We start from the raw sequence: 18,478 nt of genomic DNA on the forward strand, positions 1-18,478 counted from the left end.
GGTTAAAAGTAAATGGCAGTTGGGCCCCAAGGCTTCAGCAAATGGCCAAGGTAACACGGCATTGAAGTCGTGCTATCAGTGTCTGGGACAACACATTGCTCAAAGCTGTCCCTATGTGAAGGCAGAGTGTTTCTCCTGCAAGAAAACAGGGTATCTTGCAAAGACATGCCGACTGAAGAGTAAACCAACTTTCAATGCTTTAGAAATCACCAGAGACTACATAGCATGGAAGACAAGCAACAGGACGAGGAGGCTCTGGAGATACACATCATCAGGAGCACAAGGATACCTAACAATGATTCATGAAATATTGTCATCCAAGTAGATGTTGCAGGAACCAGGATACCTGTAGAAATCGACACTGGCGCATCCGTGAGCATAGTACCAGAATCGCTATATCTCGACAAGTTGCGTGATTTTCAACTGGAGAAATTGAAGATAGAGCTGCAAGGCTACTCAAGAGAGCAAATCCCTGTAATAGGACGCATCACCATACCGGTGAAATACAAGGATCAGTTTCAGAGCTTGCCTCTCATAGCAGTGGCAGGAGACAAGTCTGCCTTGATAGGTAGAAATTGGCTGGGATCCTTAAAGCTGAATTGGAATTAGATTTTTCGTGTGGAAATTAAATTTGCATCGAAAGATGACGTTATCAAGCAGTATCCGAAGGTGTTTCTCGAAACAAGGAGTCCGATCCAAGGTTTCAAGGTGAGTGTCAGAGTGCAGAAGGACGCTTGACCATTTTACTGCAAGCCACGTCCCATACCATACAGACTCAAGGAGAAAGTTGAGCAAGAACTCAAAAGACTAGAAACTGAGCACATTATCTCTAAGATAGATCTAAGTAATTGGGCTGCACCCATTGTTGTTGTACCTAAGTCAGATGGTAATGCTGATGCTATGTCCAGGTTTCCATCCCTATCACAAGTTATACCCAAAAGGGAAGAAGTGTTCTATTCTTCATACATTGATGAGCTGCCATCCACAGCTGAAGAGATTGGTGGAGCAACCAAATGTGACCAAGTTATGTCAAAGGTGTATAATTACAAAGCAAATGGCTGGCCAAACCAGGTATCAGAGGAAGGTATTCATCCATACTTCATTCATAGGAATCAGTGGATAAAGATTGTATCATGTGGGGATCAAGAGTAATTATGCCAAATAAGTTCAGGTCCAAATTGTTAGGAGATCAAACAATTGTTATGACCACCACCTGGGAATATGTTTAACCAAGAGTTTCGCACGCAGTTACTTATGGTGGTCAGGTTTAGATAAAGATATAGATTACATTATTGGTCAGTATATAATATGTTAATCGGTAGGTAGGAAACCACCATCAGTACCATTACAGCCATGGAAATGGCCTCCCAGGGTATGGGAAAGATTACCTGTAGATTTTTGCTGAGCTAGAAGGACAATTGTTCATTGTGATTGATAATCATTCAAAGTGGGTAGAGGTGTTTCCAATGCAGAAAATAACAAGTAAAACACTAGACAATTTGCAATAATTGTTTTTTTCATGTGATCTCCCATGTGTCTGATAAAGGGATACAATTTTGTTCAGAAGAATTTGCACAGTTCATGAGCAGAAATGGTGTGAAACATACCAAAGTTCCATATCACCCCCGCTTCAAATGGTGCAGCAGAGCGCACAGTACAAGTTGTAAATCATGCCCTCATCAAGCAAATGTTGGATCCAAATCCAAGGAAATGGCAGTTGTCGTTGGACCACAAACTAACAAATTATCTTATTACTTATCGTAATACTCCTCATACAACTACTGGTAGAACACCAGCAGAGTTGTTTCTCAAACGACATCCAAAGTTCTCGTTGTTAAAGCCGAATTTGGCACAGTCAGTAGCAGAGAAATAATCAAGACAGAATGAGAATCATGATAGAGGTAGAGTAATAGAGAGAAGTGCGAAATTGAATCAGAAGGTTAGAGTGAAGAACTATCACCATAAATGGTTAAAGTAGTTACCAGGAAGACTAGTGAAGATATGTGGTCCTCGCACATATTTGGTCAAGATGTTTGAACACGGAAAGGTTAGGTTTGTTCACATTGATCATATTTTACCTACAGATGTGGAAGGAGTTGAAAGTTGGAATGATTCGATTTTTTTTGATGAGTCAGATGGTCTTGTTATAAGTAGAGTACCAGTAGCAAATCTTATATCCGATGTACTAGAAACAAGTCCAAGAGAAAGTCAGAATTTAAGTCCAAGTCAGGCAGACAAACAGTCTGAAGTTGTAGAGAGTCACAATATAGATCAAGGGTTGCCCTTGGAGGAAAACTCTCCTCAGGCTCAGCCTAGAATGAGTCTAAGTTCGACACCATGTTTGAAAGCTCTGCTCAAGAGCGAAGGTATCCTCCTCGAATCAGGAAACCAGTGGTTAAGTTTGATTTGTAAATATGGAAAAATAAGTCCATGGGGCTAGAACCTCCACTTTTGTGCTTATTGCCCAAAAATGGACATTATTTCCGGCATAGACAGTAAAAAAGGGTTTTCAGATCGCCAGCTTCTCGCCCATTCTCAAAGCACCTAGTCTCCATTTTTGAAAATGGGTGTTACCGCGAGCGATATGAAATGGGCAGTAGCGTAAAATTTTTCTCACCTGCCATAAAGTGTGGCCGTCCTTAGCAACGGCATGGCAACGCTCGATTCCCGCGATTCAGGAGGTCAAGGGTCATCATGGCATGCACAGAAGATGAGACAGAGAGAAGGAGCTCAGAGGTACCGAAAGCATGTGTGGCTGTGGTGTGTGCTTGTGGGAAGCACGAGGGAGATTCACCAGTAGCAAAAAACCTACTAAGCACCAAGAACATAGTTGGCACCGAGTTTTTGTCCAATTAAGATATAACATGGAACGGATGGAGGAGGCCCTGCAGCTGGTAGCCAGGAACACTGGTCCCGGAGCGCGGCACTGCACCCTAAGGTGCCGCAGCCCCATTGCCAACCACACATGAGAGCCAGCAGCAACATCTTGCTTCTGGCTCAGAGCACGTTCCCACCTCGGGACCGTCCTCTCCCGTATCCGTATAAGCAGCATTTCGGCCGTCATCCCCCCTCCCTCCCCCAATGCCCAATGAAGCATCACCTGAGGAGCCAGGAGGGGAAGGGGAAGGGGTAGAGGTAGAGGTGGGGAGGAGAAGCGGGTGGGGGGTGGGGGGCGGAAGGGTTGGGTTCTATAGAAATACTGATGATTCAGACTAATGTTCGGTTTAAATGTTTTTTATTTAACAAAACCTCGTAGCGCATTGGCTCAGGTGGCTGCACCATTACACGCTGGTGATTCCTTAACATCAAAGGGTACAATCACACTTAACTTCAATCACCTTAAACTTTAACTATCACCATTGATGTATCACCTGCACACCCAGCAGTGTGTCAGCTTTGTAAATAACACCAATGTTCTTTCAGGCAAAGCGATCATTGATGAGCTCCTGACATAAGGCTTTTGCAGCTATCATGCCACCAAGGGCCCTTTCATGTGGTCTACGGGGGGGGAGGGCATGGCTTCAGCGTCAGCCTGATTGTCTGGGCCGATGTCAGTGTCCGCCTCCTCGTCCTCCTCTTCCTCTCGTTCCTGAGGTAGACTGTCAGATCTGCCCTTATCAGCTGGCACACCTCAGTGATAACCTCTTTGTGGAAGCGCAGTCTCCGAAGGCAGGTGGTGTCGGGCAAGTCGAGGTAAGAATGCTTCTCTTTGTATTTGCGGGGGGCGTAACGTCTGGTCCTACTCATCAGTCTGTTACGTCTTACTTTGGGCACGTAATGCAGTGGAACGTTCCTTCGGCGATGTCGCATATAATTGGTCACCAAGAGAGGGTGAGAAAGGACAGGCCCCATTGCAGTAGCTCTTTGTTTTCCACCGATTGGACACAAACAAGGAATGTCCCGACGAAGACACCTATTCAATTCCAATTGGTCACTTTATGGTCAAGATGTTTTCAGAGATGTTCACATCAACTCCACCGACCTGCAGAGTCATCTGAACTCCCCCGAGGTTGAAGCACAGCAGCCTTTTAAAGGATGCGACATGTGATCTAGAACATGGCGTCCATACGCTGTGATTAGTTCCGGTTAGTTCCACCTTTTCTGGGCGTTTTTTTGGGCGAGCGATATTGTGGGTGATATGTGTGCGAGGTGGTGAAAGTGACGATGGACGATCTCGTGCCTGCTAGTTTGGGTAAATATGCTCTTTACGACAAAAAAATGGGCGGGTGATATTATTGAATCTTGGCGTTAAATCAGTGCGGAAAATAACGCAGGGTGATATTATGGGCGTTGAATTCGCCCATTCTGATGATTCCGCCCCAAAAAAGTGGGCGGGCGGTTATATTTTTTCTTAGCATTAAGCACATGGGGAAAGTAACGCTCGCCGATAAGTTTCCTAAAAATGCCTGTCAGTTTCCATTTTGTGCCAAACTGGACGATATATGGGCGTTATACATTATTTCAGCAGTAAAATGGGCATTAAGTATGCAAAAAAAAGGAGGTTCTAGCCCATGGGGCGGGGGCATGGCTTCCACAAAATAGAAACTGGCGGGCTTTTTAGGAGACTTATCGCTGGGCATTATTTTCCCAATGTGCATAACGCCGGGAAAAAATATTACAGCCCGCCCACTTTTTGGGGGCGGAATCAGCAGAATGGGCAAAATCAACGGCCATAATATTGCCCAGCGTTACTTTCCGCACAGAATTAACGCAGAGATTCAATATTAACGCCCACCTACTGTTTTTTGTCGTAAAGAGCATATTTACCCAAACTAGCAGTCATGGAGATTGGCCATCGTCAATTTCACCACCTTGCATACATATCGCCCATAATATCGCTCGCTCAAAAAACCGCCCACAAAAAGAGGAACTAACCGGAACGAACGCCAATGGTGAGAAGCTGATATCTGAAAGATTAGCCTGAAAGAGCGCTGATGTGAGTGACAACGCTGACACACTGCTGTGTGTGTGCAGCTCAGACATCAATGGTGCCCATTACCTTGGTGCCAGTTAAAGTTTACGTTGATTGATGTTAAGTTGTATTTAACCCTTTCATGGTAAAGAATAACCAGTGTGTAATGGTCCAACTATCTGAGACAATGCGCAACAAGGTTAAGTTCAATAATAAAAGTTTAATACCAACATTGGTCGGAAATCATAAGTATCACAGCCAATAACACCCAACCCCTGCCCACATCCCACTTTTTCCACCATTGACATAAATCAAATGTTCAACATGTCCACCAACACAGAATACAAAGGCAAAGCAGGAGCGTGGTTCTCCAGCCTCCATACATTACAACAAATTGCATACACCCAGATGGAGATATAACACAGCGCACATGCACCTCACTTTCGTTCCCCCCTCTCCTTCTTCTCCCCACCTCTAACCCTTTCCCTCCTTGCTCCACGGCGTCTGGCCGAGGAGCTCCTCAGGTGGTGCCTCGTTGGGGGGATGAAGGCAGATGCGGTGGTTGCATGGGTACGGGAGCGGGGGGGGATGCCGAGGGGGCAACATTCTCTGATGCAGAAGCAGGATCTTGGTCCTTGCCCTCATCTGTCGTTCGCAGTGGTGGTGTGGAACCTAGGGATGGAGTGCCGTGCTCAGGGACCACTGGGAGGCCTGTGGCAGCAGTGTTCCTGGCTATCGTATCCAGGGACTTCGCCATGCGCGGAATGTACTCGGTCATGGTGGCCAGCTGTCGCGATATGCCCCCCAATGCTTCGATGAGTTGGTGACCAATGTCTACAGTCTTCCTGGACAACTGTACCATCTCTCCACTGTCATGTCGCGCTCGTGGAACAGACCTGCCGCGTCCACGAGGCCTCTGTGGGTTCGGCGTCGTCCTGGGGACAAATGGAGAGGTGCTTGGGACCGGTACCTCCAGAGTGGAGGTGGAAATGACTGGAAGACCACTAGATGGCCTTGGGATGGAATATGGAATGGCTTCTGGAGCGTGGCATAGCAGGTTCTTCGAAGTCCACGCTCTCATCCGTCGAGAACAGACCCAGCGGATTGACAGGCGAGAATCGGAGCTGCTCAGCACCAGATGTAGTAGGATCGTCCGCCGACTCCTGCCCCGCGCCCCCACCTTCTGGCCTCTGTGGCCTTTCCTGGGGCCGCGCTGCTGGCTGAGCTGCAAAACACAAATGAGGTTATTAGAGGAGAAGGGGGTGCTCGGGTCACAAGGTGAGTCCAGCACTACACACAGCATATGCACGACAAAAGCACCACCGCTCTCAACATCATCACAGACACCACATTTCATGACCATCAACACATTGTGCATTGCAATGATTTTCATTAGGGCCAGCATTATTTCTATGACACTTTTAGAAATCATCATATATGATTGTTTGGTGTGGCATCTATAAACTTTACATTACGCAATGGTGTAAGCTTTACTCACGTGGCATCACTTCAGGGTCTGCAGATGTGTCCTTGGCTGTCAGGGTGTGCTTCCCCACGAGTGCGAGCACCCGCTCCTCCATCTCTGTGATGTCGCTGGGGACTGGTGGCCCCCCACCCGTTCGCCTCTGCACGGACCTCATCGTCGATAGCGTCTTCTGTAAAAGGTGACAGGACGACATGGCATGAGATCATTGCGTGATATCATTGCTAGGTACTGTCACAGACACTGATACAACACATAATCAACAGACGGAATCATGATTATTATGATTATTATCATTCTTTCCCTAAAGACGTACACCATGACCGCAGGCTTTGAGTAAAACATTCCTGGTAAAAGTGCAAGATCTCACATCTGCTGATAGTCACTCAAATCAAATTATATAAATACATAAGTACATGTAAATCAATGTAATACTTACTCTTGCGGATCCCACAAGGTCGTTCCATCGTTTGCGGCATTGGTTGCCCTCACGCGCCTCGCTGGTCGCCGACGAGACCACCTCTGCTATCTCGATCCATATCTTCTGGTAGGCCTTTGGGGTGGGCTTCCCACGCCCTCCCTGTGTCAAATCACCCCAGCGTAACTCGACCTCCTACAGGAGGGAGGCATTTGCCTCGCCTGAGAATCTCCTGGCTCTTTTGCAGTCTCCAATGTGCTCCTCTCCCACCTCACTGCTCTCTCCAGCTTCAGTTTCCACAGCGTGCTGTGATGCCTCCTCCTCTCTCTCCATTATAGGCCAAATTCAGTCAAATATGTGGATGGTAACACCTACTTTTTATTTGCCTACTTGCTGTGAAGCTCTAAAGTCTCCCTCCTTCCTCCCAAAGCAGCCACACCACACCCAGCCACGCCTTCAGTCCCTCTGAGATCCCTCTCTCTGTCTCTTCTTCTGTGCATGTCATGGTGTCCCTTGACCTCCAGAATCACGGGAATCGAGCGTTGCCATGCCATTGCTAAGGACGGCCACACTTTACGACACAAGGTCAAAAAAATTTAACGCTATCGCCCATTTTATATTGCTCGCGGTAACGGCTATTTTCAAAAGTATAAACTCGGTATTTTGAGAATGGGCGAGAAGCCGGCGATCTGAAAACATTTTTTTAATGCCCACACCGGAAATAGCGCCAATTTTTGGCCGATAAGCATAAAAGTGGAGGTTCTAGCCCTATAGTTTTTGTAGGTTATAACCATTGCAAGTTATTATTTTGTTATGATTACTCCTTCATTAAGGAGAGAGAAGTGTAATAGAGCTCCCCCTAGTGAACTACTGCTCCACCTAGTGGACTACTGTGGTAATGCAACTACTGATGTAAATAATAAAAGGGTCATGTGGCAAAGTCACATGACGACAGTTTCTGTGTTGGAGCCATCTTGTGTAGTGTGCTTCACAGTGATGTTGTAAGAATATATCACAGCCGTGTTCGGGGAGGATCGTCAATCTGGGCTGGTGTAGGCTGACGATCAGGGCTGGGGAAGGCGGAAGGCTTCCTTGTGGGGTCTGCGGGATGGGAGCACTCCTGCTTCTCCTGGCCCACGTGGATTGCTGAAGCAACTGTTTATCCTGTGGAGCCAGCAGTTCCCGTCTCCCTTCCACTGCAAGTTTCCCAACCCTGGTAAACATGCTCAGCAGCAGTCAATTATAAATTGCACTGTGGGAGCCCAATTTAAATATGTTAATAAGCTTCCCGCCTCTCCACTGGGGACACTCGGACACCTGATATTCACCGCCCTAAAATTGTAAAAATGCGGCGGGCATGTGTGCGGCGTGTTCAGGTCACATTCTTCGTATTTAAATATTTAACCCCCACCCCACATGGCGTGAGAGGGCTACAATCGAGCCCACAGTGACAGTGAGAGAGAAAGAGAGATGTAGAGAAAGAGGGAGTGAGCGAAATAGAGGGAGGGAGGAGGAGAAAGAGAGGGAGGGAGGGAGAGAAAGAGAGAGAGGGAGGGAGAGAAAGAGAAAGAGGGAGGGAGATAGGGAGGGAGAGAGGGAGAAAGAGAGAGGGGGAGAAAGAGAGAGGGAGAGAGAGAGAGAGGGAAAGAGACAGGGAGAGAGGGGGAGAGACAGAGAGACAGAGAGAGAGAGAGGGGAGAGAAAGAGAGAGAGGAGGAGAGAAAGAGAGAGGGGAGAGAAAGAGAGAGAGGGGGAGAGAAAGAAAGAGGGGGAGAGAAAGAGAGAGAGGAGGAGAGAAAGGGGGGGTGGAGAAAGAGCAGGAGAGAAAGAGAGTGAGAGACAGAGAAAAGTCTGAAAGAGAAAAACTGAATCTGAGATGAGACAGAACGGAAAGAACAAAGAGAGAGAGTCGGGTACAGGGACACCCATCCACACACACTAATGCATCCTATAGGATACAGGCCGGACTTTGAGCAATCGTATATCTAAACGCTGGTCACCTGGCATCTATAGAGCTTTCCACAGAGAGAGGGGAAAAGATCCGGTCATAACTGGTTTTCTGAAAAGATAAAAATGCAAACTCAAAACACATATTATTTCTGTGTATGCACATACCCGAAACAACATGTGTGTGCATGCATGAACCATGTCTGTATGGGCATCATACATGTACACACATAGAGAATGAATGCAATCACGCACACATGCAAAAACATGCACCACTGACAGATACACACATGTACTGCAGACTCAGAGATACGCACAAAGGTTCATGAAACATGTAATCAGACATATACACTGCTCTGCCCCAATTTGTCTCTCCCCCCGCCCCGCACCGCCCCCCTCCAAATCTGTAATTGCCCCTCCTCCTGCCCAACGTTCCCTGTAAGCTGCGCGTTGTTTCGCGCGGCCTGTCTCTTTCACTGCCCAGTGCCTTTACATTTCTGTGCCTGCGCGGGTGGGACTTACAGCGGAACAGCCGGTGAGCAGCCTGCACGGGACCTTACGCATTACTGCATGCCGCACAGCTTCGAGGGAACATTGCTCCCGTTACTCTGCTCTAATCACCCCTCCCCCCGTTACTCTCCTGTAATGGCCCCTGCCCCGTTACTCTCATGTAATGGTCCCTCCCCCTGTTATTCTCCTGTAATGGCCCCTCCCCCGTTACTCTCCTGTATTGGCTCCTCCCCTGTTACTCTCCTGTAATGGCTCCTCCCCCCATTACTCTCGTGTAATGGCCCCTCCCCCGTTACTCTCCTGTAATGGCCCCTCCTCCCGTTACTCTCCTGTAATGGCCCCTCCCCCCATTACTATCCTGTAATGGCTCCTCCCCCAGTTACTCTCCTGTAATGGCCCCTCCCCCGTTACTCTCCTGTCATGGCTCCTCCCCCCGTTACTCTCCTGTAATGGCCCCTCCCCCCATTACTATCCTGTAATGGCCCCTTGGGATGTATTTCGGTATTGTTGAGAGCAGCCTATTCAGGAGATGGAGCAGGGGAGGCTCAGGGGATAAACATCACGTGTCAAATGTCCTCACTGGTTCCGCTGGGTCCCTGCCACTTGCGGGATTTTCCACCTGCCCTTTCTAGGGTGAGTGACACCAGGGGGAAGACCCTGGGGCCAGACTGCCGACGCCAAGAGATCTTGCTGCCTGGCTCAGGAGGGAGCAGGTGTGGGACTGGAGGCCAGTACGCTGAGTTAGATCAGGTGCACCTTCTCCAGAGGTAGGGTTTAAGGAGCATCTTAGAGGAGAAAGAGGTTTAGGAAGGGCACAGATACAGGTACACAGAAGAATATGTGCATATAAATGCAGTTACACAGACACCTGTACACAGAGATAGAAGCACATAAATCATCATCATCATAGGCAGTCCCTCGAGGTCGAAGAAGACTTGCTTCCACTCTTAACATGAGTTCTTAGGTGGCTGAACAGTCCAATACGAGAGCCACAGTCCCCATCACAGGTGTGACAGACAGTGGTTGAAGGAAAGGATGGGTGGGACTGGTTTGCCACACGCTCCTTCCGCTGCCTGCGCTTGGTTTCTGCATGCTCTCGGCAATGAGACTCGAGGTGCTCAGCGCCCTCCCGGATGCATTTCCTCCACTTAGGGCGGTCTTTGGCCAGGGACTCCCAAGTGTCGGTGGGGATGTTGCACTTTATCAGGGAGGCTTTGAGGGTGACCCTGTAAATTCTCCACTGCCCACCTTTGGCTCGTTTGTCGTGAAGGTGTTCCGAGTAGAGCGCTTGCTTTGGGAGTCTCGTGTCAGGCATGTGGACAATGTGGCCTGCCCAGCGGAGCTGATCACATAAACACACACACACATAGACACAGGTACACAGACACACATGTACCCATCATTGCAGGTACACAGACACCTGTACACAGAGATAGAAACACATAAACACACACACACACATATAGACACAGGTACGCAGACACATATGTACACAGGTACACAGACACACATGTATACAGGTACACAGACACACATGTATACAGGTACACAGACACACATGTACCCATCACTGCAGATACACAGATACACAGTGCTGCCCCAGAGTGCCTGATGCCAATGGTTCTGAGCAGGTGATTGGTTTGCCCTTGCGTTGAGTTGTACTCACCGTCACTCGTTGTGTGATGACGCTGTGAAGCATATCCGACGAGACCTGCAGCAAATTGGCCACAATTCGTATCTCGGTGTGACTGACAATTACAGCCAGCTCCTGGGACCCATCCTGGAAAACAGTCCTCATGGTCAGTCACATGTCAGGGTCGCCCTGTCGCAGCAGTGGCTGCTGTAATGTATTTGCTTCATGGGTTCTTTGCTTAAGAATTTATAGCAACACATTGCGATTAAGAACGAGTTGGTTTATTAACAAAGGGTTTAACAATCACACGACATATTACCAGTTCATCCACCAGGCTCACAACCACCTGCCTCATCGTGGATCCCCCGAACCCAACTGGCTGGGGTTTTATTGAGTCTTGTGAACATCATGTGACTGGCTAAGCCACTTCAACTCAACAGCTCTACAACTATTTTAGTTGTGAACATTAAACAAGTGCCCCCTGATTAAAGGGGGTGGTGGTCACACTCCAAACACTTTTCAAGTGCCCCCTTATTTTTTTTTGAGGGCACCAAAAACACAAATTATACAAGTGCCCCCTGGCTAAAAGGGGAGGGGCACTAAAACTGACAAACATAGACAAATTAAACTTTAAACATTAAGGATCAAATTAAAATTTGGTTGCCGGGGGTGATGATGCACTCCAGTCCCTCCGGCGCCCACCTCTCGCGGAAGGCCGCGAGCGTACCGGTGGACACCGCGTGCCCCATCTCCAGGGACACCCTGGCTTGGATGTAACCACGGAAGAGGGGCAGGCAGTCGGGCTGAACGACCCCCTCGACTGCCCGCTGCCTGGACCAGCTGGACCAGGCCCAGGAGCAGTCCTACAAGGAGGCCTTCCGACCTGCCCGCTCCCCTCCGCACAGGGTGCCCAAAGATCAGGAGTGTGGGACTGAAGTGCAACCAGAATTTGAGGAGCAACCCCTTCAAATATTGGAATAGGGGATGCAACCTCACACATTCGACATAAATGTGGAACACGGACTCTTCCAGACCGCAGAAATTATAGGCAGCCTGGGAGCCGGTGAACTGACTGAAAAACGTATTGCACGGGACTGCTCCGTGCAACACGCTCTAGGCCAAGCCCCTTTAAATAATGGAAGAGGGGCCGCAACCTTGCACACTCCATAAAAACATGGAACACGGACTCTGAACAGCTCTACAACTATTTTTGTAGAAAACAATAAATCAATTAAATCAAGTGCCCCCTGATTAAAGGGGGGGGGGGAACACTCCAAACACTTTCAAACAAGTGCCCTTTTGTTTACAACTCTTTTGGGGGGGGGGGGGAACAAAATAAACGTTAGATCAAGTGCCCCCCGATCTGGGGGACACTCCAGACACTTTTAACTGCCCGCTTTTTTTATTTTCTTTGTTTTTTTTGTGATTTTTTGGGGCATTAAAATTATATATTTTACAAGTGCCCCCAATAAAAGGGGAGGGGCACACTAAAACCGGCAATAAATTCAGCTTTTACCAAGATTTGAACACGGATCGTTGAATTCAAAGTCCAGAGTGCTCACCATTACACCATTGAACCAACAAACAGCAATTTGATAATGACCAGAAAATCTGTTTTTTTGTTACGTGATAAATATTGGCCACGACACCGGGGTTAACTCCCCTGCTCTTCTTTGAAATACTGCCATGGGATCTTTTACGTCCACTTAAGAAAGCAGACGGGGCCTTGGTTTAACGTCTCATCCGAAAGACGGCCCTTTTGTTTACAGACCTGTGAACATACTCACAGGTGCATACATTACAGCTGCCATTGTACGGTGGGCTACTTGAGGACTCCCATGAGTTTGACGGTCATCATCATCATCATCATAGGCTGTCCCTCGAAATCGAGGAAGACTTGCTTCCACTCTAAAAGTTAGTTCTCAGGTGACTGTACAGTTCAATACAGGAATTACAGTCTCTGTCACAGGTGGGACAGACAGTGGTTGAAGGAAAGGGTGGGTGGGGAGTCTGGTTTGCCGCATGCTCTTTCCGCTGCCTGAGTTTGGTTTCTGCATGCTCAGCGCCCTCCGGGGGATGCACTTCCTCCACTTAGGGTGGTCTTTGGCCAGGGACTCCCAGGTGTCAGTGGGGATGTTGCACTTTATCAGGGAGGCTTTGAGGGTGTCCTTGAAACTTTTCCTTTGCCCACCTGGGGCTCACTTGCCGTGTAGCAGTTCCGAGTAGAGCACTTGCTTTGGGAGTCTTGTGTCGGGCATGCGGACAACGTGGCCTGCCCAGTGGAGCTGGTCGAGTGTGGTGAGTGCTTCGTTGCTGGGGATGTTTGCTCATCAATGGGGAACTGTCAGCTGAAGGCGGATGGCTCCAGGCAGAGCAGCACCAGGCCTGGCACTGGGAACCTGGGAGTTTGGTGCAATAAAGAGGCCAGGTGGAGCAGGGGTGCTGTTCATAGAAACATAGAAACATAGAAAATAGGTGCTGGAGTAGGCCATTTGGCCCTTTTAGCTTGCACGGCCATTCAATGAGTTCATGGCTGAACATGCAACTTCAGTACTCCATTCCTGCTTTCTCGCCATACCCCTTGATCCCCCTAGTAGTAAGGACTTCATCTAACTCCTTTTTGAATATATTTAGTGAATTGGCCTCAACAACTTTCTGTGGCAGAGAATTCCACAGGTTCACCACTCTCTGGGTGAAGATGTTTCTCCTTATCTCAGTCCTAAATGGCTTACCCCTTATCCTTTGACTGTGTCCCCTGGTTCTGGACTTCCCCAACATTGGGAACATTCTTCCTGCATCTAACCTGTCTAACCCCGTCAGAATTTTAAACGTTTCTATGAGGTCCCCTCTCATTCTTCTGAACTCCAGTGAATACAAGCCCAGTTGATCCAGTCTTTCTTGATAGGTCAGTCCCGCCATCCCGGGAATCAGTCTGGTGAACCTTCGCTGCACTCCCTCAATAGCAAGAATGTCCTTCCTCAGGTTAGGAGACCAAAACTGTACACAATACTCCAGGTGTGGCCTCACCAAGGCCCTGTACAACTGTAGCAACACCTCCCTGCCCCTGTACTCAAATCCCCTCGCTATGAAGGCCAACATGCCATTTGCTTTCTTAACCGCCTGCTGTACCTGCATGCCAACCTTCAATGACTAATGTACCATGACACCCAGGTCTCGTTGCACCTCCCCTTTTCCTAGTCTGTCACCATTCAGATAATAGTCTGTCTCTCTGTTTTTACCACCAAAGTGGATAACCTCACATTTATCCACATTATACTTCATCTGCCATGCATTTGCCCACTCACCTAACCTATCCAGGTCGCTCTGCAGCCTAATAGCATCCTCCTCGCAGCTCACACTGCCACCCAACTTAGTGTCATCCGCAAATTTGGAGATACTACATTTAATCCCCTCGTCTAAATCATTAATGTACAGTGTAAACAGCTGGGGCCCCAGCACAGAACCTTGCGGTACCCCACTAGTCACTGCCTGCCATTCTGAAAAGTCCCCATTTACTCCTACTCTTTGCTTCCTGTCTGACAACCAGTTCTCAATCCATGTCAGCACACTACCCCCAATCCCATGTGCTTTAACTTTGCACATTAATCTCTTGTGTGGGACCTTGTCGAAAGCCTTCTGAAAGTCCAAATATACCACATCAACTGGTTCTCCCTTGTCCACTCTACTGGAAACATCCTCAAAAAATTCCAGAAGATTTGTCAAGCATGATTTCCCTTTCACAAATCCATGCTGACTTGGACCTATCATGTCACCTCTTTCCAAATGCACTGCTATGGCATTCTTAATAATTGATTCCATCATTTTACCCACTACCGATGTCAGGCTGACCGGTCCATAATTCCCTGTTTTCTCTCTCCCTCCTTTTTTAAAAAGTGGGGTTACATTGGCTACCCTCCACTCCATAGGAACTGATCCAGAGTCAATGGAATGTTGGAAAATGACTGTCAATGCATCCGCTATTTCCAATGCCACCTCCTTAAGCACTGTGGGATGCAGTCCATCAAGCCCTGGGGATTTATCGGCCTTCAATCCCATCAATTTCCCCAACACAATTTCCCGACTAATAAGGATTTCCCTCAGTTCCTCCTCCTTACTAGACCCTCTGACCCCTTTTATATCCGGAAGGTTGTTTGTGTCCTCCTTAGTGAATACCGAACCAAAGTACTTGTTCAATTGGTCCGCTATTTCTTTGTTCCCCGTTATGACTTCCCCTGATTCTGACTGCAGGGGACCTACGTTTGTCTTTACTAACCTTTTTCTCTTTACATATCTATAGAAACTTTTGCAATCCGTCTTAATGTTCCCTGCAAGCTTCTTCTCGTACTCCATTTTCCCTGCCCTAATCAAACCCTTTGTCCTCCTCTGCTGAGTTCTAAATTTCTCCCAGTCCCCGGGTTCGCTGCTATTTCTGGCCAATTTGTATGCCACTTCCTTGGCTTTAATACTATCCCTGATTTCCCTTGATAGCCACGGTTGAGCCACCTTCCCTTTTTTATTTTTACGCCAGACAGGAATGTACAATTGTTGTCGTTCATCCATGCGGTCTCTAAATGTCTGCCATTGCCCATCCACAGTCAACCCCTTAAGTATCATTCACCAATCTATCCTAGCCAATTCATGCCTCATACCTTCAAAGTTAGCCTTCTTTAAGTTCTGGACCATGGTCTCTGAATTAACTGTTTCATTCTCCATCCTAATGCAGAATTCCACCATATTATGGTCACTCTTCCCCAAAGGGCCTCGCACAACGAGATTGCTAATTAATCCTCTCTCATTACAGTCTAAGATGGCCTCCCCCCTAGTTGGTTCCTCGACATATTGGTTTAGAAAACCATCCTTTATGCACTCCAGGAAATCCTCCTCCACCGTATTGCTTCCAGTTTGGTTAGCCCAATCTATGTACATATTAAAGTCACCCATTATAACTGCTGTACCTTTATTGCATGCAACCCTAATTTCCTGTTTGATGCCCTCCCCAACATCACTACTACTGTTTGGAGGTCTGTACACAACTCCCACTAACGTTTTTTGCCCTTTGGTGTTCTGCAGCTCTACCCATATAGATTCCACATCATCCAAGCTAATGTCCTTCCTAACTATTGCATTAATCTCCTCATTAACCAGCAATACTACCCCACCTCCTTTTCCTTTTATTCAATGTTACCCCTAATTCTTCTTTGGGTGCGCGGCCCCTTTGAGGGGCTGAACGGCCCATTCACAGTTGGCGACATTTAACATGGGAACAGTCGGACGTGGGCTGCACGAGGCTGACAGAGAACTGTGCGACTGTATGGCCACACAGCTTAGCGGGAACTCCCTCCCTAAGCCTCTCCGCCTCTCTACCTCTCTTTCCTCCATCCAGATGCTCCTTAAAACCTACCTCTTTGACCTGCGTTAATTTCTACTTATGCGGCTCGGTGTCAAATTCTTATCTCATAATACTCCTGTGAAGTGCCTTGCACTGCATTAAAGGCGCTATATAAATACAAGTTGTTGTTGTTGTTGAACGGAGGTGAAGAGAAGGATAAGCAAGCCTTCAGAGTAGAGGACAGGTAGGGTTCTTTCTCAGATTAACGTAACTCCCGCCTTGTAATCTCTCCAGGCTGGGTTTGTACCTTTTTATGTATAAAAAGAAAGACTTACTTTTGTATAGCACCTTTGACAACTTCAGGATGTACTAAAGCACCTTACAACCAATGAAGTACTTTTGAACTGTTGTAATGTAGGAAACATAGAAACAAATAAACATAGAAAATAGGTGCAGGAGTAGGCCATTTGGCCCATCGAGCCTGCACCACCATTCAATAAGATCACGGCTGATCATTCACCTCAGTACCCCTTTCCCGCTTTCTCTCCATACCCTTGATCCCTTTAGCCGGAAGGGCCATATCTAACTCCCTCTTGAATATATCTAATGCACTGGCATCAACAACTCTCTGCGGTAGAGAATTCCACAGGTTCACAAATCTCTGAGTGAAGAAGTTTCTCCTCATCTCGATCCTAAATGGCTTACCCCTTATTCTCAGGCTGTGACCCCTGATTCTGGACATCCCCAACATCGGGAACATTCTTCCTGCATCTAACCTGTTCAGTCCCGTCAGAATTTTATATGTTTCTATGAGATCCCCTCTTATTCTTCTGAACTCCAGTTGATCCAGTCTCTCCTCATATGTCAGTCCTGCCATCCAGGGAATCAGTCTGGTGAACCTTCGCTGCACTCCCTCAATAGCAAGAACGTCCTTCCTCAGATTAGGAGACCAAAACTGAACACAATATTCCAGGTGAGGCCTCACCAAGGCCCTGTACAACTGCAGTAAGACCTCCCTGCTCCTACACTCAAATCCTCTAGCTATGAAGGCCAACATGCCATTTGCCTTTTTCACCGCCTGCTGTACCTGCATGCCAACTTTCAATGACTGATGAACCATGACACCCAGGTCTCGTTGCACCTTCCCTTTTCCTAATTTGTCGCCATTCAGATAATATTCTGCCTTCCTGTTTTTGCCACCAAAGTGGATAACCTCACATTTATCCATATTATACTGCATCTGCCATACATTTGCTCACTCACCTAACCTGTCCAAGTCACCCTGCAGCCTCTTAGCATCCTCCTCACAGCTCAAAGCGCCACCCAGCTTAGTATCATCAGCAAACTTGGAGATATTACACTCAATTCCTTCATCTAAATCATTGATGTATATTGTAAATAGTTGGGGTACCAGCACTGAGCCCTGTGGCACCACACTAGTCACTGCCTGCCATTCTGAAAAGGACCTGTTTATCCCAACTCTCTACTTCCTGTCTGCCATCTAGTTTTCTATCCACGTCAATACATTATCTCCAATACCATGTGCTTTAATTTTGCACACCAATCTCTTGTGTGGAACCTTGTCAAAAGCCTTTTGAAAGTCCAAATACACCACATCCACTGGTTCTCCCTTGTCCACACTACTAGTTACATTCTCAAAAAATTCTAGAAAATTTGTCAACCATGATTTCCCTTTCATAAATCCATGTTGACTTGGACCGATCCTGTCACTGCTTTCCAAATGTGCTGCTAGTTCATCTTTAATAATTGATTCCAACATTTTCCCCCACTATCGATGTCAGGCTAACTGGTCTATAATTCCCCGTTTTCTCGCTCCCTCCTTTTTTAAAAAGTGGTGTTACATTAGCTACCCTCCAGTCCATTGGAACTGATCCAGAGTTGATAGACTATTGGAAAATGATCACCAATGCATCCACTATTTCTAGGGCCAGTTCTTTAAATACTCTGGGATGCAGACTATCAGGCCCTGGGGATTTATCGGCCTTCAATCCCATCAATTTCCCTAACACAATTTCCTGACTAATAAGGATTTCCTTCAGTTCCTCCTTCTCGCTAGACCCTCGGTCCCCTAGTATTTCCGGAAGGTTATTTATGTCTTCCTTCGTGAAGACAGAACCAAGGTATGTGTTCAATTGGTCTGCCATTTCTTTGTTCCCCATTATAAATTCACCTGATTCTGACTGCAAGGGACCTACATTTGTCTTCACTAATCTTTTTCTCTTCTC

At 47.4% G+C, this 18,478-nt stretch overlaps 1 protein-coding gene across 1 annotated transcript in view; it reads right to left on the minus strand.

The window, feature by feature from the left end:
• myo15b (myosin XVB) overlaps nucleotides 1–18,478 on the minus strand; it is a 480,192-nt gene that overhangs the window by 364,923 nt on the left and 96,791 nt on the right. Inside the window, exons 12-13 of the mRNA XM_070856827.1 lie at nucleotides 10,937–11,050; nucleotides 8,814–8,872 (exon numbers count right to left, since the gene is read on the minus strand). Coding sequence (XP_070712928.1) covers nucleotides 8,814–8,872; nucleotides 10,937–11,050 — 173 coding nt within the window. The remainder of the gene's footprint in view (nucleotides 1–8,813; nucleotides 8,873–10,936; nucleotides 11,051–18,478) is intronic.

Source organism: Pristiophorus japonicus, chromosome 16 (genome assembly GCF_044704955.1).
Source record: "Pristiophorus japonicus isolate sPriJap1 chromosome 16, sPriJap1.hap1, whole genome shotgun sequence".
Classification (NCBI taxonomy): domain Eukaryota; kingdom Metazoa; phylum Chordata; class Chondrichthyes; family Pristiophoridae; genus Pristiophorus; species Pristiophorus japonicus.